Source organism: Morus notabilis, unplaced genomic scaffold (genome assembly GCF_000414095.1).
Source record: "Morus notabilis unplaced genomic scaffold, ASM41409v2 Scaffold264, whole genome shotgun sequence".
NCBI lineage: Eukaryota > Viridiplantae > Streptophyta > Magnoliopsida > Rosales > Moraceae > Morus > Morus notabilis.
The window spans coordinates 361,626-384,268 of NW_010368055.1; the positions used below are offsets into that span (position 1 = coordinate 361,626).

Below are 22,643 nucleotides of genomic sequence, written 5' to 3' on the forward strand. Positions count from 1 at the left end.
AATGTCGTTTCGACTTAACGAGAAAACGACATACCGCTCTGTCAACGATTTTACACTATAAAACAAGTTACATGTCATTTTACAGAGGGAAGTTTTTCAAAAAAAATAAAATATAAAAACTTGCAGAAAATAGTAAAAGTAATTTGAATAATTGATGTTTAGGCTATAAATAACCTACTTATATTTAAAACAAAAAGAAGACATTTAAAGGAAAAAAAAAAAAACCACGAACAGCTTAAGCTACTCATATATTGGTACCTTAAGGATTTAAATTTATCCATAGATATCAAATACATCAAGCATACTTCATTCACCAAAAAAACAAACAAATATACGTGATCAATGCTGAACAACAATTGATGCGGCAATTTTACTAAAACTGATCTCACTTGAGAGTACGTAATCTTCACCAAAAAAAAATAATAGATAATAAATGAAGCTAGTTTTGATATAAAACAGCTAAAGATAAAATTTATTTTCTAAACAAGCTGTCCATTATTATTGAAATAAAGGTGGTGTTTTCCTATTTTAAGGGGATTTATTCAGGGCAGCAATAACAGTCCTGCTGCCTATCACAAAGCGGTTACCATCCTTCAGGCGTTACAACAAAAGGTTTTCAACAAAAAGATGACAAGTTCTTAAAAGAGTACTTTTATTGAAACCATTTTTCACTCATCAAGTAGAGAAATGGTGGACTTGAGTGACCCTGGATTCATTTTGTTGATTTCTTCTTTTGGACAGATGAACATCCTTCTGGCCGCGGATCTGAACATCCTGAAAGTGTAAAACAGATTTACTGAATAGGAAAAATTAGATCAATGTAGTGTGTAAGAATGAAGGCTATAATAGTTAAACAAGCGCATTTTTGGGAAAGTACTGGTTGTGACTTAACTGCCAATCATAATCTCCTACTAACATCAAGTCTCCTTCATCATCCATGTAGGTCACTTTCCACCCACTGCTTCCATCTATCAGACTTCCATTGAACTCGAACATCTCGTCGAGCTCGGAGATGAGTTCTTCATACCCACCAAAGTTGGTGAGGTCCACGGATCTTCCAAGGGCAGTTCCGTGTTTGAGCACCTGTGGAATGAGTGTTGAGAAGTCCAAAAACATTAGCTTCCATAACCAAGTCAACCATTAAGGTTTTAGATAATGTTATTCTATCACCTTAAAGAGAGAAGAGGAAAAAAAAAAAAAAGTAATTCATGTATGTACCTTTGAGCAACTCCTGTTAGTGATTGAGCAACATTGCTTGCATTGTTTCTCAGAAAGGAGGCCAAAAACACTATTGTTATTAGATGAATCTGAAACATGGACAGGTGGTTCAGAAACACTAGACTGAGAAGTTGGAGGAAGGGAAAAAGAGCTTAACAGCTCATTAGAAGTAGCAACTTGTGGTGAAGGGAGCTCCGGGTGACCATGGAACAAATTGACACCGAAAAGCATGTATTTGCCGCAGCCATTCGGTTGGCGAGGAGCTTCGTCATTGCTCCTCTGCTCAGCAAATTCCTGAGACCCAGAATTGGTAGAGTTTCCATTTGAAACTGAGAAGCTTCTGCTATAAGTAGCAAACTTTGAGCACAACTGGTTAGTGAGGCTTGAAGGCACCATAGTCTCACCAGGAAATGCAATTTCACCCCTGGGACACTGATAAACTTGGGCTTGCATTGGAAACTGGAGATGATTTTCCAATTGCAAGAGGCTCTTCCAGTTGGGATTTGGTGGCATAATGAACTGTGGCAACATTGGTGCCATTTTCGCACCCGGTTCATGAACATGCACATTGCTAATTTCTTGACCTTGCAAGACCTCCTTTTGTCTTTGTGGCATAATCCGCTTGACTGAACTCAGCAAGAAACCTTAAAGGAAAAGGCGAGTTTGATCAGTCATGGCAAAAATAAATAACAAAAGGTAACTTCTTTTCTAAATCTAGAGTCTCTCCAAAAAGAAAGAGGATGTTAGGGGACTAGTAACCTTCTCTGGCCAAGCTAGAAAATCCAGGCGATGAAAGATCAAGTTCACGCCCCCTCTTCGGTGGGGATCGGAGAAAAGCATCAGCATTGTGAGTAGAATCTGTTGGCTTGATGCTCCAAGGAGAAAGCCTGTCAGGAAGTGAAGACATATTTGAACTGGCATCCCATTTGACCTAAAAGGAGATGTAGGTTGAGAAATTTTTTACCCAAAAAAAAAAAACACCCAGAGAAAATCTACCTAGGAGTTGGATACTAAATTACTACCTTGAGACACCTCCACTCTGAATTAGGCCATCTTATGGGATCATGATCTTCAACACCTACTACAGTACCTGTAAACCTAGTTGACAAAATGAATGCATTCAATCAGAAGAATATAATTGATTCCAAAATTATCTACAAATAATCTATATGTCCACCATTGAATGAGATTTGTGTCTCTGACAAACTTGACAAGAAAAGTTACTCCTAATGTAATTAGACTAAAAAATGTTAGCCAAAATACCAACTTAATGCTTGGCCTTAATTGTACCTCTTTTCTATACATTCTTCACCTTCAAGATCAAATCTGAATCTTGTTCCAGCCAAATGTTCACGATCAGCTGACTTCAGGTATTGATCACGAGGTATCATAAAATGAGCGGGACTAGTCCTGCGTACGAAGCATATATAAAAAGGTCTTCACTTCTGATATTCACAAGCCAATTGATACATACTGCTAGAAAAACAATCTACAAGGGCGCTAGTTCTCTTAAGATCTCTTACCAGGGACGGTAGTACACAGTAAAGATGGTTCCAGTAGAAATGGCATGGAAAGCACTGGCAAGTATACCATGTTGCATGCTGTGTCCGGAGATAACAGACGTTGATGTATTGCTCGGGATTCTTCTATTCATTGCATGACGAACACCGACCCGAAGTTCTCCATTTTCTCCTCTGCAAAACAAGGGTTCCTACTTATAAGTAACCAAAACAGAAGACAGCTAGCTCAGCATTAGACGTTCCTGACCAAGCTTAGTTTAACAACGAAAACATGACTTATGGCTTCTTGGAAAGTAAAGAAAAAAAATAGCACATATATATGTGTGTGCGCGCGCGCGCGCTTGTGTGTAGAGAGAGAGACCTAAGAAAGATGCAAGCATCCCCAGTAATGAGCTTCTTTGATGAGATAAATGTACTCCAACCACTAGTAAGCAAATGCCTCTTTGGCTGACCTGCAATAGTTTTTGGTGAATATTTAGTTTAAACTACAAAATTAGTTTTCCAAGAGACGGAGAAGGTAGAAATTTAAGACAGGAATGAATGAAAAGTGATGGTTTTGTCCAAATTTAAACTCCTATTTACTGTTGTAATGAACTAATCATAGATTTTAGAGGTTCAATTAAAAACTAATTATATGCCTAAATCTTATATTTAGGCCTGTCTTCAAAGTTGTCTAAAATAAAAGATACCGCGAAATATATGACGAAAGTGCCACTCGAATCCTTGCAGGTCCTTTGCAACCAGTTCTTGTACCGGTGGTTGCTGCGACATGTCCTGCAACAAGCAACCAACCATAACTTGTTAACGACCTGCCAACATAATTTTCCAAAAAAAAAAAAAAAAAAAAAAACTTTGATGTCTTAATTAAATCCTTTTGATGCGAACTTTGTGAAGTACAAGCGTAACACTCCTTGTTTCAAATAAAATGATTGTAGAAAGAAAATGCTGTGTACTAAAAAAACTTAAGGGTGTCGTTTGTGTAAAAACTCATGCGAAAATACTGACCAGTTGCGGAAAACACTTATCAGCATATCGTTTAGGAACAGAGAATCCACCATGTGTGCTTGTGTCTGAAGGAGTGAGAGTCTTGCTGAAAGAGAATGCACTGCTTTTCTGAGGAAAAGGTAGCACTTCTTCATCCTCTAAGCTTAGCTCTTGCTGCAGGAACTCAGCAGTATCGTTGTTATGATCATGCATACAAAGAAACGGACCGCTTTTGAAAACCAAAGGAAATGAGTGATATATGAGTTTAAAAAATTCATGATTGCGAGGCACAGAAATCATAACTAGTACTCATCTATCGTGGCAAATTCTAACTAGAAAAGAAGAAGAGGAAGGGGGAGAGAGAGAGAAGGCTACAAGTGTGAATGAATTTCTACAATGATAAAAGGGTATGCACCATGCATAGAACAAAAACACAAGAAATTTGAAAATACTGAGACATTGGATTATTGTTGTTTTAGTTTTTTAGCAGAATCATAAGAACACTTGTTAGCTAACATGGTTTTTTTTTTTTTAATATTTTCTTCTATTTTTAATATGATAAGAAACAAACCTCAGTCAGTGGAAGCAAAGTGATCTGAGCATAAACCTCATCTGTGTGAGCTTCAGCCTGCAAAAATAGATGGACACCATACAAAAATTCATGAGCCAAAAATTTTAATCCACTCCAATGTACCATCATGAAAAAAGTAGAATTTCAGAAGAGTAAATTATATATCTTGGCTGGTGAAAATTCAAGGATAAATGATGTACCTTCAGCTGAATATAAACAACCTTGCAGAGGATTTTAGATGGCAAATTGTAGATTGGCATCTCCATATTACCATCTTGGTTAGCATAAGCTTGAACCTGTCCCAGAGAATCAGTCAAGTTAATGCAAGCTCGCATGAAGTAAACAAGGCAGTTATGGTTCTGTCAACTCATTATCTATTATCATATTACATATGGAATGTTTAGACTATAAATGAAGTTAAATGGAATCATCAGTACTCGTTTTCAAAATTCGTAAGCTACAACTAAATTTAAGAGCTTGTTTGGTAGGAGAGAAAAGTGGAATGAAGGAGAGGGGTGAGGGGATTAGTGGAGTATTTTGAGACTCATGGTGTTTGGTAGGAAAGAAAGCGGAGGGAATGGATTGGTTAAAGGATTTCGAATCCTTAAAACACAACAATTTTTTTCTCTCTCAACACTAAAGGATTAAGGAAGAGAATCCATATCAAACACAACAACAGAAAGGCCCTCCCTTCCTCTCCATTTTCCTCACTTAGATTATACATTTTTCTTTCCCTCCCACCAAACACAGCCTTAAAGAGCATCGAACCAATAAAATTTTGTGACAAATATCATTTAACATGTGAGATACAAATGAAGCTAATATTTCTCATATTTGTGGGCATTCAAAGAGATTATCACCCATAATGAAATCCTTTGAGTTTCCAAGCAAATAAAGCTAATCTTTCTCATGTTTTACCATAATGAAGCCATGTTAGCAATGATTAGAGGTTGCACTTTGAGTGTACTCATGCGGAATATTTAAGTCTCATTCTTTTCACTAATTCGAGTTTAAAATTCGAGTTTTGTTATAGTAAAAAGCTCTTAGAAACAGTCACATTTAACTTTTTTACTACAGTAAAAAACTCACAAAATATCACATCTCAATTCAAATTAAAAACTCGAATTAGCAACCGAACGGCCCACAGTTTACATGAAAGTTGAAACAACATGGTAGAAAAATAATATTAGCGAGGGCGGAGCAAAACCTGTTCAACATGACCTTGAGGAAAGTAGTAAACTTTCTCACCAAGCCGCGGAACGTGAGAATGGGGGCCCGCACATGCATGCCATAGTTCAATGTACAAATCATCTATCTCATCGTCACCTATAAATCAATACATAGTGGGCCAAAAAAAAATAAAAAATAAAAAATAAAAAACAATTAAAACCCATTTGAAGGGCGATTGAGTATTACACGGAGAGCCCAAGAAGTGTATTTACATGGGTATATATATGAGTTATAAGAACATTTTAATCGGTTACACCCGAACAATAAGTCACTGCCAGGCCAGTCTAGATTTAACGTTCCAATCAGTCAAATAAATTTTAAATCAATATTATATTATAAATAACATACAAATATATATATATATATTTATATGCTTGTGTTTCTTAGATAAAGAAAGAGGGTCTCTAGCAGAATCATAATGCTCATCACAATCATAAATCAAGATTTTTTTATTTCAAAAGAGAATGAATGTCCGTGTGAAAATGTTGCTCATCACATGCACGACGGTTTTTTAACATCTCTTGAGAAATATGGCTAAAAAAATACAACTTTCTGATACAGGCCTGCCTGATTTCTTTTTTTTTTTTTTTTTTGGAAAAAAGAAAATAATAGCTTTCAGCATCACATGTCTTATCTAGGTACAGTACCACCCCAACAATTCATGAGACACAATATATATATATATATATAGATATACACACAAACATATATGCACACACATAAAATATTGAAGTTCATATGTATCACCTTTGTTGTTGTTATTAGCAGGCGAATTAGCACTTCCTGAACATCGTTTGCTCTCCTTAGTCGCTCCTTCCGTGCCACCCATCTCTCTCTTTCAAAAGACTCAAAAGCCGGAGTCCTTTTATCTCCTCAGAAGAATATGGGAATCAATGCAGAAGAAGAACCCAGAAGAGAAACAAGGAAGAAGAAGAAAAAGACCCAGAAGGAGAAAAAAAATACAAGAAAGAAAGAAGACAAATTAAGAAAAGGCTTAACAATAGGGTGTCCCGTGTCCAACAAGAAGCGTTCAATGTGTGGGTCTTTGTAACCCCTCTCTCTCTGCCCACCTCCACTCCCCCGCCAACACGCCACAACACACATAGAGGACTATATACTACACCATTTCTCTCTCTTTTCCCGTCTCTCACAGTACACGCCCTGTTTGTATGTGTTATATATATTTTGTGAGAGAGAGAGAGAGAGAGAGAGAGAGAGAGAGAGAGAGAGAGGTCAAGTGTGTGCGTAAATGAAGAGAAATGATGTTGTTTGTAACGTTTATATTCGTACATAAGTATAAATACAACTATATTATGTATAAAATATATATATTTCTTGGAGGAGTGAGAAGAAACAACTAGGAAAAGGAAGGGAAAAAAAGGGCAAAGGCAGCAGGCAAAGGGGTTAATGTGTGATGAGGTGGGTCGTACTGGGTGTGTAATGTGTAGGTGCGTTTTGTACACCTGCATTTCCTGTCTTCTTTCTCTTCTCTCTCTCTCTCTCCCTTTTTCTTAATATTATTATTAATGCTAATTAAGCTAGATTTCTCTCGCTATAGATATATAAATACAAAATATAATATATGTGTTCCCTACTATATATGCCTCCTCTTCTTCCATTTTTTCTTGTTTTTCCAAAGGGTTTGGCGATATTTGCTAGTACTTCACGCCGATAAGTTCTATGCGTCTATTGTTATTATTGTTCTGCATGTTCAATATTGTTCATATAAATGCATGATTCGTGTCTCTCCCTTTTCTATGGCCTTCTCCGCCAATCCTCACCTTTCAATTTTTTCTCTCTCTTTCTCAAACAACGAGGAAGGGTTTTAAAAATTTTATAGCCGTCACTATTCATTTGTACTCCCGACATAAATACCATCACCCTTTCATTTTCCCGAGCAAGGTTAAAAGAAAAATAGAAAACTGTATATGTATATAAATGGCCTAGCTAGATACCATGTTACAATTGGTGGGGTCCACCTGCACTAAATCAATAAAAAAATTATAAATAATATATAGAACTAAACTTTTTTTTTTTTTTGGCTTGAAAATTTAAGAAATATACTTTTACTTACTATTGTATGTGTTGAACGGACTTGTTAGTGTTTTGGGGTACACATTCCCTCTTAATTGGATTATCTATATCTACCCCAAAACACTATATATTAAACAACCCAATTTTATTTAAAAAGGAAATAAATTTAAAGTGTCGGCCTTAAAGCAAGCAGATGTCCTGCAATGGAGAGCAAACGTTGCTGGAATTGGCTGCGTGTGTTCAGAGTTTTTCTCCTTCAAATTAAGTAGCAAAAAAAATATGCCTAATTCATTTCACCAATTTAAATTTTTAATTTTAAATTTTTACAGTTAAAAATTTTAAAAAATATCACATCTAATTTTTTTATTATAATTAAACTTTTTTAAAAAATATCATATCTCAACTTTAATTAAAAATTTAAATTTATAAAACTTCAATTCAAATATGTAAAACCAACAATGTCTTAATCAACTTTTGTAGCCAAAAAAGGAACCATCCAAGTTCGAATTATATATTAGTTTATTTTATTAATTTCGAACAGAAAAAAGGACAAATATTATTTAATTATTTTTAAACGGAAAAATGATGATTCTGAAAAGTGGCAGGTAGGGGAGGGGGTAAAAAGGACAAAATGGCAGGAGCAATTACGACGGTGATAGCGACACGTCCTCTTAGCATGGCGGGGGGATTTATGGAAAAAGGCGGCTCTGTTACTGTCCACGTCGCCGTAAAACACCCTGCCTTGGGACGTCCACACACTTTTTCGTCAAAGTTTATAACGGCGTTAGTTTTCCAGTGCCGCCCGACCGTCTCTGCGTCGGAGCATCGTAGGGAAAGAAGTTCAGAGACGACACGTGGATCTTGTTGGGCCACAAATGAGGTGGCAATCTACTCTGTGGACCGTTACGCTTCTTCATGGGTTTCTTGTTAAAATAAAAATAAAAAAAATAAAAAATGATAAAAATAGGGGTGGCAATTCGTGTCACGTGTCGTGTTTTGATCATTTTTTTAAAATTTTTAGTCAACCCGAACACGACCCGTGACACGAAATTTTTTAAAAAACGCGACACGAACACGACACGACCACTTTATGAGCTGACACGACACAACCCGAAATTGACACGTGAACCCGAAATTGACCCGTGAACCCGAAATTGACACGAAAATTGTATACTTTTATTTAGTTTTTTACATATTAGAAATAATTTAAAATTCATAACACACTAAATTACAATAACATCCATTAAAATTAAGCAAATAATAGTATAAGATTTTGAGTATAACTATCATGATATCACAAGTTCATAATAAAATTTAAAATATGAAATGAAAAATATATGTATTTTTTAGTTTTTTACGAGTTTCGTGTCGTGTTCGGGTTAGGCGGGTCCAATCTAAAATTAACCCGTATTTTTTGTGTCAATTTCAGGTCGACCCAATTCTGACCCGAATCTCTTTTTTCTCAACCCTAACCCATAAAATTCGTGTCATTTTTGAGTCGTATCATCGTGTCGTGACCTATATTACCGGCCCTATATAAAAATAATAGCAAGCGTCTTTAGATGTCTGCTAACACTGCGATGTGTTTAATTGTCATTTTCCTGTTTTTACCCTCGTCCTCGGCCTCAGCCATTTTCTCTTTCCGCTGTACTAAAATTCCGATTTTATAAAATATTTTGGGAAATTCCATTATAACACCAAAAAAGAAATATATTATATTTTTGTCTGACATTTCAATTATTTTGTCATACAATACATATATGATTAAAGTATATTGTACTAGCAACATATGCAATTGAATGTTGATAATCGCCATAGGGATAATCAAACAAAAATGAGTCCAGCGGAAAATACATGATATCCACCTAAAAAGAAAATGCTACGTGGTTTTGCTTTCAGCAAACAACTTGATTGAATAATTGGTATTTATTCGTACGTATTTATAGTGGAGAATGCGATTTACCTCACCGTAAAAAATTTTGTTACAAGCATTTGATTATTTTTTAAATGGTCTAATTTGTAACATGAATAGATTTGTACTGTGCGTGATAAATTTTTAATGCGAACATGAATCGATGCGGGCGTTAAAAAACTAGTACCAACAATTCAAAACAACAAAAATTCCTACATGTAAAGTGAAATAACCTTTTCACCGAAAATTTACAACAATATGTATACATATATATTCTTTGTCTCAAAAATAATGCTTCGTAAAAAAAAGTATGTTTCATTCCAAGATGTAGTAACACGGGCAGCCACCATTTAGTACATTCTCCCCAATGTTTTTGTTACGTCTTAATTCGTCAATTAATGCAGATGAAAGTTTAAAGATTAATTCGTACGTGAAACTGACGGCATGACTCTTATGTCCAACTTCTTACTTTAAACTAACAATAATAACATTCACTTTTCTCACACGTGCTATCTTATAATTAAACATAATATACATGTACTTGCAGGCCAGTACCATTAAAAAAAATTAGTTACATAGGTTATAAATGACCAACATTGGGTTTTGTCTAAAGCTCTCCTTGTATTCTTTGTTTGTCGGTGTTGTTTGTTTGCTGGTTTTCTTTTGTTTCTACTGAGTTTATGTTTACCCAAAAAAAGAAAAATAAAATGACCATGCAGTCCAAATGGTTGTTTGTGTCCCGACATCAACTTAATAGAGTTTTTTTTTTCCCCTAATTTTAAATGTTTCAACAATGCACCTGATGAAATTATGCTTTTATATGTGAAAGTTTTTTTGCTTGTATTTCTTTTTATGGAACTTTTTTTTTTTTGAGAATATTCTTTTTATGGAACTTCAATAACATAAAAAAAAAACTTTCTTTTTTGTATATAACAGTATTAACTTGATATGACTAGTTTGGTAATTTTATATATTGGAGAACGGAGGGGATTCACGGGGTGAACTTGATAAAACATTAATGGTGATTAGTGTAACTGCTATTAGGTTAAGCTTACAACCACGTAATCTATGATTATTTGTGGGGAAATAAAATAATAAGAACAAAAATCCTTACATTTATCTCAAACTTGCTGTACTAAATAAATAGACACACAAGTTATTACTAGGGTGTTCTGAACGCAGTTTAGCTGGAAATTCTCAATTTAACTAAGCTTTTTTTTTTCTTTTGGGAATTATAAAATGCAACTGGTTGATGATAAATATTATAGCACCAAATTTACATTGACCGTCATGTTATAGTTTCAGTCAATTTTCAAATTACCAGTGCGACCAAAAAAAAAAAAAAAAAACTTGTAAAGAAGTGAAGCTCACAACATTGCGAATCTCACTGTTAAAGTATAAAATTATTGTTGACATACCTCTTAATAGTTTAAGCTTTTAGGATGAATTGGTAAATTAACATGATATCAGAGCGGGAGGTTCTGAGTTCAAACCCATGTAATTGCACTTTTTATCCTTATTTAAAATTGTCATCATGTGTTGGGTCTTTAATATATCTCAGGCTTAAATATTCACGTGTTGGGCTTTCTAATTAATTTACCTACACGATTGCCCATTGTCCAGCCCACATGTAAGGGGGAGTGTTAAAGTATAAAATTATTGTTGGCCCACCTCCTAAAAGCTTAAGCTTTTGGGATGGATTGGTAAACTAACATGGTATCAAAGCGGGAAGTCCTGAGTTCAAACCCTCGTAATTGCACTCTTTATCCCCATTTAAAAATTGTCATCTGTTAGGTCTTTAATATATCTCGGGCTTAAATATTCACGTGTTGGGCTTTCCAATTAATTTACCCACACGATTATCCATTGTTTCCAATTAATTTACCCACACGATTACCCATTGTCCAGCCTACATGTGAGGGAATGTGTTAAAGTGTAAAACTATTGTTGGCTCACCTCCTAACAGTTTAAGCTTTTAAAAATTGTCATGTGTTAGGTCTTTAATATTCACGTATTGGGCTTTTCAATTAATTTACCCACACGATTGTGTATTGTCCAGCATACACATAAGGAAGAGTGTTAAAGTAAAAAACTATTATTGGCTCACATCCTAACAGCTAAGCTTTTGGGATAGATCGGTAAACTATATGTAACCACGAAATTAGTTTGTCGACATGGCACCAAATTTTGTTATTTTTCTAAATTTAAATTACAATTTAAATTCTTTTATTAAAATTCAACTTTTTTACTATAATATTTTATCTCATATAAAAAGTTTAAATTATGATTTGAGTACGCTCTTAAATGCTCTTAAATGCCCTTAATTATCACTCCTCAATTGCTGAGATGCAATTTATTATAAAAAGTATAATCGTATTCACTATTGTTGATGGTGAAAACTCGTCAACAGAAATAGGCCGGGTCACCTCTAGGTATCCCGTTAGATTACCGGCTTGATATTAACTGTATACTCAGTTTATGGAGTGAAGTGTTTGTGGTATTTTTTGAGTGGTGAGCAATATAAGAAGAATATGCTTAAAGTAGAAGAACACACGAAATTTATAGTGGTTCACTCTGTTAATCAAGAGCTACATCCACCGTAGTTTTATATTCTTTTTGAGATTGTTACAATTTACATCAATTGTTGCTCTCTCGTTCTTTTCTCTCAGGAAAAACCAACTTCTTTCCTGTATGAGGCTTCACCCCTTTTATAGCCGAGCTTCCTTCGTCGGGTGGGTTTCCTTTGTAGGCAGAAGCACTCAAGTGGTCTGCCTTTCTAGGCCCAGACCGTAGCCCACTAATCACTTTTGCGAACTGTTCACTCAGCCAAATAGTCTCCCATTACGGCTCTGTGTGTAGTCGTAACCCTTTTCTGTCCCCTGTAGGGCGGTTTAAGGGTTTGCAATTAATGCCTGTACTGCAGACATCTCTCATTTCTGCACGGAACTTGCAATGTCAGGCTTTCCCCTATTGGAGCATTTCTCTCGCCATCTCTATTTGCTCAGCCTAATTGTCTTTCTTGGCAATTGATTTCCTCCTGAAGGATTCCCGTCGTAAGGTCGACGGTACGACTTGTCGTCATCATGAGGAGTCGGCGTCCAAAGTTGGGCTTCCTCTGCAGCAGAAGGAAATGGAGTCCCCACCGTCGAGGGTTGTTGCCTTTTGAGAGAAAGTAAGGCCACGTGTCACACTGTTATTTTTTCACGCGTCATCCACATTTTTCCATACAATAGCTGCCCCCAGGTCGAGGGTTTCTTTTAGACAGCCTCGAGCTTAGGTTCGGTCGTACCTTCATGCTTCGGGTGTGGGAACTTGATCCTGAGCCTTCATCTGCAATGATGGTCTGGATGCTTCAGATTTTCTCGAGGAATGCAATCGTCGCGTCGGCCGCTTCCCCATGCTGACGTAAGGCTTTATTTTGAAAAGATGAATATAAGCCCTCGGATCATATCCCTTCATCTTCTCACCTTCGTTTTGCTGTCGTTCAATCTGGGAAAACTGCCCCTGCCATTGGATTTTCATGAGCTTCATCTGACGGTCAGGGGTCGAGGGCCTGTTTTCCTTTAAATATTCTTCGCACCGAAGCCGTTCTTTCCCAAACTTTTACAACTGCCGTTGCTCTGCCTGAATTTCCCCTCGTGAATTTCTGAGTTGCACTCCTTGCTTACTTTGGTGCATCGTGAAGCTACTTGGTTTCCAGACTCCGCCCAGACTCTGACTTATCGGTATGCTTTAATCATTGCTTATTTGCGTTGCTGGATGACTTTACTGGCTTTCCCTGTGAATCATATGTATGTATTGATATGCAAAATGTAGAGGACAGTAACTTACTATGCTTTATTTGATCCACGTAGGATAGTTTTTTCTGATTTTTGGTTGAACGTAAGTCTCTGGCTTCTAGGTTCTGATGAACCTTGGTTGTTACGAGCGTTCGTCGTTACCATATTTATATGAATGGTCGACGTTATGTTGAGGCATTTCAATAGTCGTTGTCTAGAATGGTCGTCGCTTAAAGTGGTCACCGTTTTCTCCTTCCTCTCGACTTAGGATTTTGACTTAGCTCCTTGTCTTTTTTATTATCAGAATAATGGCCCCAAAAAACATCCGTCGAGAGGAACCGTCTATTGTACGACCAGACTCCCCTTCTGTGGCAGAGATTTCATGGTCATCTTCCTCGTCAAACTGCGACTCACTATTACGGGAAGTTGAGGAACATGTGGCCGGTCCAAGCGATGACTGTAGTGATGATTATGAGAACGTCTGCCGAATGATTGATGAAGAAGTTAGTAGGAGGCCTTTCACAGGCGGCAGCATATGTGGGGTCGCTGCTTCACTGGTGGACGCCCCCCTAGCTGCTACAAGCGGAGACCCGGACAGGCCGTTCTCTACGGCCGATGTTGTGGCGTCGAGGGTCCAGAACAAAGATATCAGCTGGGCTGTCAAAGAAGGCTGCATTGATGGGAGATGGTTCGAATACCTCCTTCCGGATATGCATTTTAGGACTAGCATGCCTCCGACCGGATACCTCCCTGTTTATACTAGGGCTGTCACGGCGGGGATGACCCTACCGGTCCATCCCTTTGTAAAGGACTATTGCCATTTCTATGGCATCTCCCCTGCTCAGTTGGCGCCAAATTTTTGGTATTGCTTCACCGGCGCCTGGATTTTGTGGAGCCAACGGTTTGATACAGATCTGCCGTTGGACGAGTTTAGGTTTATGTATAGGTTATGCCACGTCGCAAAGTGCGAAGGGTGGTACTTTTCGAGTGGGCACGGGAGATCTCAGCCCAGATTTGGTAAGCTAATACTGGGTATACCCTCATCGTCGCACGGGTGAAAACCCATGTTCCTTATGATATGAGGGCCTTTTAACTTCCATCCCGACGACCGCTTGCCCTGCCGAAGGAAGGTGCAAGCGTCGTTTGGGAATATGGGTGAGAGTTTTAACTTCTCTTTTCCTCCCCCTACTTTTCTATCTTTTTTTTAACGTAGACAGTTCTTTTATCTGCAGTTAGCCACGATCGGCTGAAGCTTGCTGGAAATAGGTTGGTGAGGGTTGAGGAGGCCTTTTCGTTTTTGACGAGCGATCGACATATTGACACCCTCTTGATAGAGGCCAACCTTCGACAGACTGGGTTGATTCTTGATCTTCCAGACCCCACTAATCTTAACGCCGTTCGTGAGTTTTTTCACCTAAGCGACGAAGGTAAACCCTTGGCTCGCCGCCTTTCTTATTCTGGCATTGTTTATCCAAACGTCGACTATATTTTTATCTCGTCGTTTGCACAGAAATGGCGTCTTTGAGGATTCAGCTTCTCGGTAATCAGCCACCTCAGCCAAGCCAGCAGCTCCCGCTAAGCCAACAGCCTTCATCCAAGGGAAAGGAGAATGCCAACTCTTCTTCCCAGGCGCCGAGGAAAAAGAAAACCACAAAGGCCACAAAGGCCCCTTCGGTGTCGGAGGAGGAGGTTCATGCGCTGAAAAGGAGGTGCAAAGAGAAGGCACTAGTGACCAAAACTTGGACGCTGACGGTCCCAATTCCTGATGTTACTGATGTTCCTCCGGTGCCGAGAGAACGCGTGCTTATCCCGGGGGCAAAAATCATGGATTCCAACTTCTAAGTCTCGGATATTTCTGATGCCGAGATTGGGGCTATGCTGAAACTTCCCCCTCGTTTCTCCCTCATCTTCCAGGCTCTATATGAGTCTTTTCTCAAGCCGCACTGGATCACCGCCGCCCAGTCTTCTCTGGTTGATCGTCAGCGCAAGCAGATCTCCTTCCAGATCCACGTAAGCCTCGATCGAGCTGCCTCTTCTTTTTGTTGATTTCGTCGTCTGTATCTTTATTTTCTGACCTTTAATTTTTCAGGGCCTAGTCCTTGCCATTCTCAACCTTATTGATCTAGTCAAGGTTGAATAACGTAATAAGGAGATGGACAGCGTGGAAGCCAAGCTTAACTCTCTTCTTGACGATGCCAAGAATAAGTGCTCGTCTACCGTCGAGGAGAGGGATATGGCCGTGGCCCAACTGAGGAGTTTGGAAGGTGAATTGGCCAAGATGTCAAACCTTTAGAAGGAGTTGACCAATTTAACTGCTGCGGTTGCGGATCTTACAAAGCGGGCAGAAATCTCTGAGAAGAAGTCAGCCGAGGCTACCGAGGCGGTGAAGAGGTGCTTTACTGAAGGAAAAGCTGAGGGGAAGAAGGAAGCCGAAGCCGAGGTTGCAGCAATGTTCGACGCCAAGTGTGTGGAGATCATTGAGGAGTTCAAGGCTTCTCCAGAGCTCATCGATATTCGCACCAAGGATTTTCACTCTGCTGGTCAACAAATCGTTGATCTGATAAAACAAGAGCATCCTGAGTGGGATTTGAGCTTCCTTTATGTTGCTCCTCCTCCTCCTACTGATGATGATAATTCTTCCCTGCCTGGTGATGGTGATAACTCAGTGGCTAGCAGCGAGGCCTAAAGCTTTCCTCTTTATATATTTTTGTGTAATGTGACATATATATATATATATATATTTTTTTTTTTTTTTATAATATTTTCCCCTATCTGTATCTCATTCTCTAGAAGGACCTTGGAAGAGTCGGCGTTAGTTTTTGCCCCTTGGGGTTCATTTTTTTTTTTTAAAATTCATAAAATTATCTAGGTTTTTTCTCGCCTATCCTCCCTGGAAGAGTCAGCGTCACCTTTGCCTCTTGGGGTCGTTGCATTAGAAAATTTCGTAAAATTTTCTAAGCTTTTCCTCGCCTCTCCTCCTTAGAAGAGTCGGCGTCAGCTTTTGCCCCTTGGGGTCGTCGCTTTAGAAAATTTCGTAAAATTTTCTAAGTTTTTCCTCGCCTCTCCTCCTTAAAAGAGTCGGCGTCAGCTTTGCCCCTTGGGGTCGTTGCCTTAGAAAATTTTGTAAAATTTTCTAAGTTTTTCCTCACCTCTCCTCCTTGGAAGAGTCGGCGTTAGCTTTTGCCCCTTGAGGTCATCGCCTTAGAAAATTTCATAAAATTTTCTAAGTTTTTCTTCGTCTCTCCTCCTTGGAAAAGTCGGCGTCAGCTTTGCCCCTTGGGGTCGTTGTCTTAGAAAATTTCGTAAAATTTTCTAAGCTTTTCCTCGCCTCTCCTCCTTGGAAGAGTTGGCGTCAGCTTTTGCCCCTTGGGGTCATCGCCTTAGAAAATTTCATAAATTTTCTAAGTTTTTCCTCGCCTCTCCTCCTTGGAAGAGTCGGCGTCAGCTTTGCCCCTTGGGGTCGTCACCTTAGAGAATTTCGTAAAATTTTTTAAGTTTTTTTTTTGGTGATCCGTAAATCCCTTACTGCCTCCTTGTCTGTTTAATATACCTTGGTTTTTTAAGTAGACAAGTTTATTCAAGGGGTGAATTCTTCTTACTTTTGGACAATATTTCTAAAAACTCATAATTTATTTAAATTGCCAAAAATGTAACTAAGATGTGTTTAGAAAACTACATACATTATTGGTAGTACAGCTTTAGCTGTTTTGCATTTCATGGATGCTGAATCTTCTTACCGGAGAGGCTTTCCAAAATGTAGGTGCCAGGACGCAACACTTCTATTATTCGGGAGGGTCCTTCCCAAGTTGGGCCCAGAGGAGTAATATTTTTGGGTTTTGTACTCTGTGTTACCCTTTTCAATACTAGGTCTCTTGGGATGAACCTTCATTGTTTGACTTTTTTGTTGTAATATTGCGCTGCCCTCTGCTGGTAGGCGGCGAGGCGTAACTGGGAGTCGAGCCTTTTTTCTTCTAATTGGTCGAGTTCTCTATTCATGCCTTCCGTATTACCGTCGTCGTTGTAGACTACAGTTCTTAGAGTCGGCGTCTCAATTTCTATGGGCAGTACTGCCTCGACGCCATACGCCATGGAGAAGGGCGTTTCGCCCGTGGTACTTCGACTCGTCGTTCTGTATGCCCACAAGACCTTAGGAAGTTCCTCAGCCAATTTTCCCTTTAGATCGTCGAGCTTCTTCTTTAGGGTATACTTTAATATTTTATTGACTGCTTCGACTTGCCCGTTAGATTGTGGATGTATCGGCGCCGAGAAGTCCTTTCGAATGCCCAAGCTATTGCAGAATCTTCGTGTTGAGGCATTATCGAATTGTTTCCCATTGTCGGACACTATCGAGTGGGGGACCCCGAACCTGCACACAATGCTGTTCCATATGAAACTGGTGCAGGCTGCTTCCGTGGTTGTAGTCAGAGCCTTTGCCTCTGCCCACTTTGTATAGTAGTCTACTGCGACGATGGCAAACTTAAAGCCTCCGTGTGCAAGGTGTAATGGCCCGATTAAGTCGACCCCCCATTTGGCGAAGGGCCATGGACTGAGAATGGAGGTTAGATTTTCTAGGGGTGCTCTAGCAATTGTGGCATATCTTTGGCACTTATTGCAACATCAAACGTATTGGTATGCGTCCTTCTTAAGCGTGGGCCAGTAGTACCCTTGTCTCAAAATCTTAAGAGTTAAAGACTGCCCCTCTGTATGATTACCGCAGACTCCTTCGTGGATTTCCTGCTAGACTTTCTGGGCTTCATTATTGTCTAGGCACCGCTATAAAGGTGTCGAATAGCCTCGTCGGTAAAGCAAACCGTCATACAATAAGTATCTACCAGCTCTATACTTGATCCGTCCGGCCTCGTATTTATTATTTGGTAGTTTTGCATCCATCAGGTACTGGACGACGACATCATCCAACTTTCGTCTGTTTGGATTATTAATATCACAATTATTTCCTCAATGGTCAGCCGCTCCAGTTCTTCAATAGGAACGACCCCTAGTGCGTCAGAGTCTTTTGAAGATGCTAGCTTTGCTAGAGCATCGGCGTTGGTGTTCTCGGCTCACGGTATCTGAAGTATCTCGTATTTTTTGAACTTGACGAGTTCTTCATTTACTTTCCTCAAGTACGCACCCATTTTCTTACCGCGCGTTTGGTATTCTTCTCTCGCTTGCCCGACGGTCAATTGAGAGTCGCTGAAGATGCTGAGCCTTTCAATTTTCAAGTGACTAGCCAGTCGCAACCTCGCAATTAGCGCCTCGTATTCTGCCTCATTGTTCGATGCCTGAAATTTAAATCGAACCGCTGAGGTAATCTTGTGACCTTCTGGGCTGATCAACAAGACGCCGGCTCCTGACCCGTTATCGCTCGACGCTCCATCCACGTAGAGCTTCCATTCTGTCCTCTCGACTTCTTCTGGTGTGGTGGGAGCCGGTCTATGGGAGAATTCAGCCAGAAAATCGGCCAGCGCTTGGCCCTTGATCGCTGCTCTTGGTACATACTTAATGTTGAACTGGCTTAACTCCACCGACCATTTGAGAAGACGACGAGAAGTTTCGGGATTTTGCAGCGCATGTCTTAACGGGTGATTTATGAGAACCCGTATTGTGTGAGATTGAAAATAATGTCGAAGCTTCCTCGAGGCTACCATTAAGGCGAGGGCCAGGCGTTCCATTTTGGTGTATCTTGACTCGACGTCGAGGAGTCTTTTGCTCACATAGTAGATTGGCAGCTGGATCCTTTCTTCTTCTCTTATTAGCACAGAGCTCACGGCGTGTTGTCACACGGAGAGGTATAGGCTAAGCTCTTCGTCGGGGACGGGCTTTGACAGGATTGGGGGCTTGCCCAAGTGCTCCTTCAATTTCTGGAAGGCCTCTTCACATTGTGGTGTCCATTCAAAGTGCCTACTCCCTTTCAAAGTATCGAAGAAGGGGACCCACTTATCCGTCGCCTTTGATATAAATCTGTTTAGAGCAGCGACGCACCTTGTCAACCTCTGCACCTCTTTCGGTTTAGTTGGGGACCACATATCCTGCATGGCTTTAATCTTTTCAGGATTAGCTTCTATCCCCCGGTTACTGACCACGAAACCAAGGAATTTCCCTGATCCAACTCCAAAGGCGCATTTTCGGGGGTTTAGTTTCATGTGGTATTTTCTCAATATACTAAACATTTCACCCAAATGGTCGACGTGTTGGGTGGCCCTGGCACTTTTCACAAGCATATTGTCAACGTAAACCTCCATTGATTTTTCGAGCTGTTGAGCGAACATCTTAATAACAAGCTTTTGGTAAGTAGCCCCCGCATTCTTTAGGCCAAAAGGCATTACCTTGTAGCAGTAGAGGCCTCTGTTGGTTATGAGGGATGTGTGCTCCTCGTCGGCTGGGTGCATGTGGATCTGGTTGTACTTAGAGTAGGCATCTATAAAACTTAGCATTTCATGTCCTGCTGTGGCGTCGACCATTTGGTCTATCCGAGGGAGTGGAAAACCATCCTTTGGCAGGCTTTGTTGAGGTCGCTAAAATCGACACATGTTCTCCAATTTCCATTAGGCTTGACTACCAACACGGGATTTGAGACCCATCGCGGGTAATGGGCCTCCTTGATGAACCCATTGTTGATCAATTTGTCGACCTCTTCTTTTAGTGCCTCGTACCTCTCCGGGTTCATCCGTCGACGCTTCTGGCGCTTGGGGGGATATGTGGGGTGTTGCACAATATCTTACGCTCAAAATAATGTGAATTTGTTATGCAAGTGTACACAGCCAACAAGTAATAAAGAGTAGTGAGTTATCGTTCCCACGGAGATTGACAATTGAGCTAAATTATAAAGATCTATTGCTAAACAAATTAATAAAGAGACTGGCTAAAACGCAAATGATATTCAATTATCGACTATGTAATTCAAAGAAACAAACAGTATTAAACTATGAGTAATGTGAATTCAAAGCACTCTAAGCTTATAAGATACGATAATAAGGGTAAAAATTAGCTAGGATTTAGAATCCCCCTAAGATGCAGATCCGCTCGTGTTGCTGCTTAATGCTGTAGCAAAACTTTCGTTCCGTCAACCTGGATTTCACACGTTAATCACAATAATCTTCCCAGATTACTTGTGTTTGGGTTTCTCAATTAGATCTAACATATGCCTATGCAAAATCTAATTTCAAAACATCATTTAATGCACCAATTTCCAGCAGTTATACAAGGTAACAATATATTTCTATACTGTGACAAATCAAGCAAATTCCAATGAGATTTCCTGATCTTGCATCATCCAAGTTAGATGTACTAGATTTATCTTTTTCCAAAGTTAAATCCAATTAATAACTACAAATTAATTTCCATCAATGAGTAGTAAATACGATAGATACACTTGAATGAACGAAATTAAAAATGTCACTTAACATCAAACATTAACTAAGCATCATCACAACTCAGGGTTCATCATAATCCCAGCTATAGCAAATTAGTTTATGTTTACAAATGCAGAGCTAAAAGAAATATCAAAAACCATAATATCCAACATATCAGATTAAAAATGGAGTTACAGATTTAGAAAAGGGAAGAGATGGAAGATAAACGTGGAGGGGATTCCTCCACTCTCAGCTCGTCCTTGTTGCCTTTTCTCCAAGCTACTTCCCTTTCCTCCTCTGTACTCTCTCGGCTGTCCTCTGGTAAAAAATGTGCTGAAAAATCTCTCCTCTATCCTCCTCTCCGTGTCTGCCGTTAGCTCCTCATTATTTTCTATATATATGCCAGCCTCCTTGGACCACGTCCTTTCATTCGCTCAGCTAGGGTACGCAAATGGGGCTCTCAGCCACGGGCATGTGTCAGCTGCTAAGGATTTCTCCCATGATTATGCCATCTCAGCCATCCAGGTACAGCTCCTCAAAATAAGTGGAGAATTCCAGCTGTACAATTCCAGCTTTTTAAGATTCGGCCAAAATGAGCTGCTGCAGCATTCCATTGCAAAGTTGTCCTATCGTTTCCAGCTTTTACCCATAAAAATGACAATTGCCTACACACTCACTTGCACTTTAGTCTCCTCAAGTGTTTATATTTTTTCTTTCTTTCCATTCATCTTTTCACAAAAAAAAAAACATAAAATGTAAATACAACATACTAACAACAGCAAAATAATAAAAACAATTAAAATTGAAAGATACTCTCACAAATCACCCTCTTAGTAACAAATTTAAGCTTAGAAATGATTAAGGTAACTCTATTTTCATAGAGTTATCACACCCCCAAACTTACACCATTACTCGTCCTCGAGTGATGATACACAGAAAACAAGGCTAATAGGACACTTCAACCTCTACCAACTGACTCAAAATCTGGTTCTTTTGCTCCCAATGCGGCCAACCCTCAACCCTCAAAGCTGCCTTAACTTTTGCTCAACATCGACACTCATGACTCTCTAGTTCAATTCATTTTAGATCCATCCCCAAAGTTGAATTCCCCTAAGTGTGTGTGTGTGACTGCGATTAGTGATTCTTGAGTCACCCATGTCCCCAGAAACCTAGATCATAGCACCTAAATAGCGATTTCATAGGCTGGCTTATCAAATCCCTCTCCGCCAAGTCAAGCTATCAAATACTTGAGATTCACTAGGAATTGGGTAATTGAAGGGGGAGGGGGGTTGGTTCCGAATTTATTATTCTTCTTCTTCTTCTTTTTTTTTTTCTTGAATTCTCATCATATAACTCCTCCCTTTTTACGTGAATGCCAACATTGGTGATGAAGACACCCGGTTACTCGACAGGGTTATGTTTCAGAGACGCTACAGCATCACTCATGCTTCAAACTACCTTTTGACGCAAAAGTACACATGGGGCACATGTTACTCCTAGTTACTCAGCAGCTTAAAACAGACGAGTGTTCCAATTTAACTCTTATTATTCCCTTTTTTTTTGAACGAAATTAACTAACGGACTCCCCTCAAACTTAAGCCATTTTCTGCGTCATTATTCCCAGCTCCTCCTAGATACTTGAATACCTTACTAATGCCTCAAGAAATTCTTTATTCCAGTTCTGAAATCTTAGGCCTCCCTACGGCTTAAAGTTTCCTAGGCTCCTCTCAAATCACTTAATTACAGTCCAGAGTGTCAAAAGTGGGGTGGGGGTGTAAATCTTTCTTGGAAATCAATCCACAACAAATATCCCTATTGAGTCATTCATATCAACATATCCCAAAATTTCAAAATTTCTAGCCAACTATCTTATCCTTGGGTATCCTTAGGTTAACCACGGAATCAAGAGAACCAGAAAAACAACCTTCTAAAAAAAATTAACAATATTAACAAAACATTATCACAACAAAACACAAGCACGAATATAAAAATAGACATAATACAAATAGACATACTAATGAAAACAAAAAATAGAGAACACCC

The 22,643-nt window shown here is 39.2% G+C and overlaps 1 protein-coding gene across 1 annotated transcript; it reads right to left on the reverse strand.

Moving 5' to 3' along the window:
* Positions 1–499: 499 nt before the first annotated feature.
* On the reverse strand, positions 500–6,442 carry LOC21403348 (auxin response factor 2A). Its single transcript, XM_024176282.1, has 14 exons — positions 6,271–6,442; positions 5,501–5,619; positions 4,494–4,589; positions 4,294–4,350; positions 3,744–3,896; positions 3,428–3,512; positions 3,100–3,190; positions 2,742–2,912; positions 2,509–2,628; positions 2,241–2,316; positions 1,978–2,149; positions 1,219–1,862; positions 893–1,083; positions 500–774 (listed from the first exon to the last, which is right to left on the reverse strand). The coding sequence occupies exons 1-14, from the start codon at positions 6,350–6,352 to the stop codon at positions 669–671; spliced, it is 2,163 nt and encodes a 720-aa protein (XP_024032050.1). The 5' UTR covers positions 6,353–6,442; the 3' UTR covers positions 500–668.
* Positions 6,443–22,643: the final 16,201 nt, after the last annotated feature.

Excerpts from the sequence above, each read along its gene's own strand:
- LOC21403348 (XM_024176282.1), bottom strand. The coding sequence starts at position 6,352 with ATGGGTGGCACGGAAGGAGCGACTAAGGAGAGCAAACGATGTTCAGGA. Across the intron at positions 4,590-5,500 it reads CTCAAGGTCATGTTGAACAG|GTTCAAGCTTATGCTAACCA; the intron begins GTTTTGCTCCGC and ends TCTCTGGGACAG. Across the intron at positions 4,351-4,493 it reads TTGTTTATATTCAGCTGAAG|GCTGAAGCTCACACAGATGA; the intron begins GTACATCATTTA and ends CTATTTTTGCAG.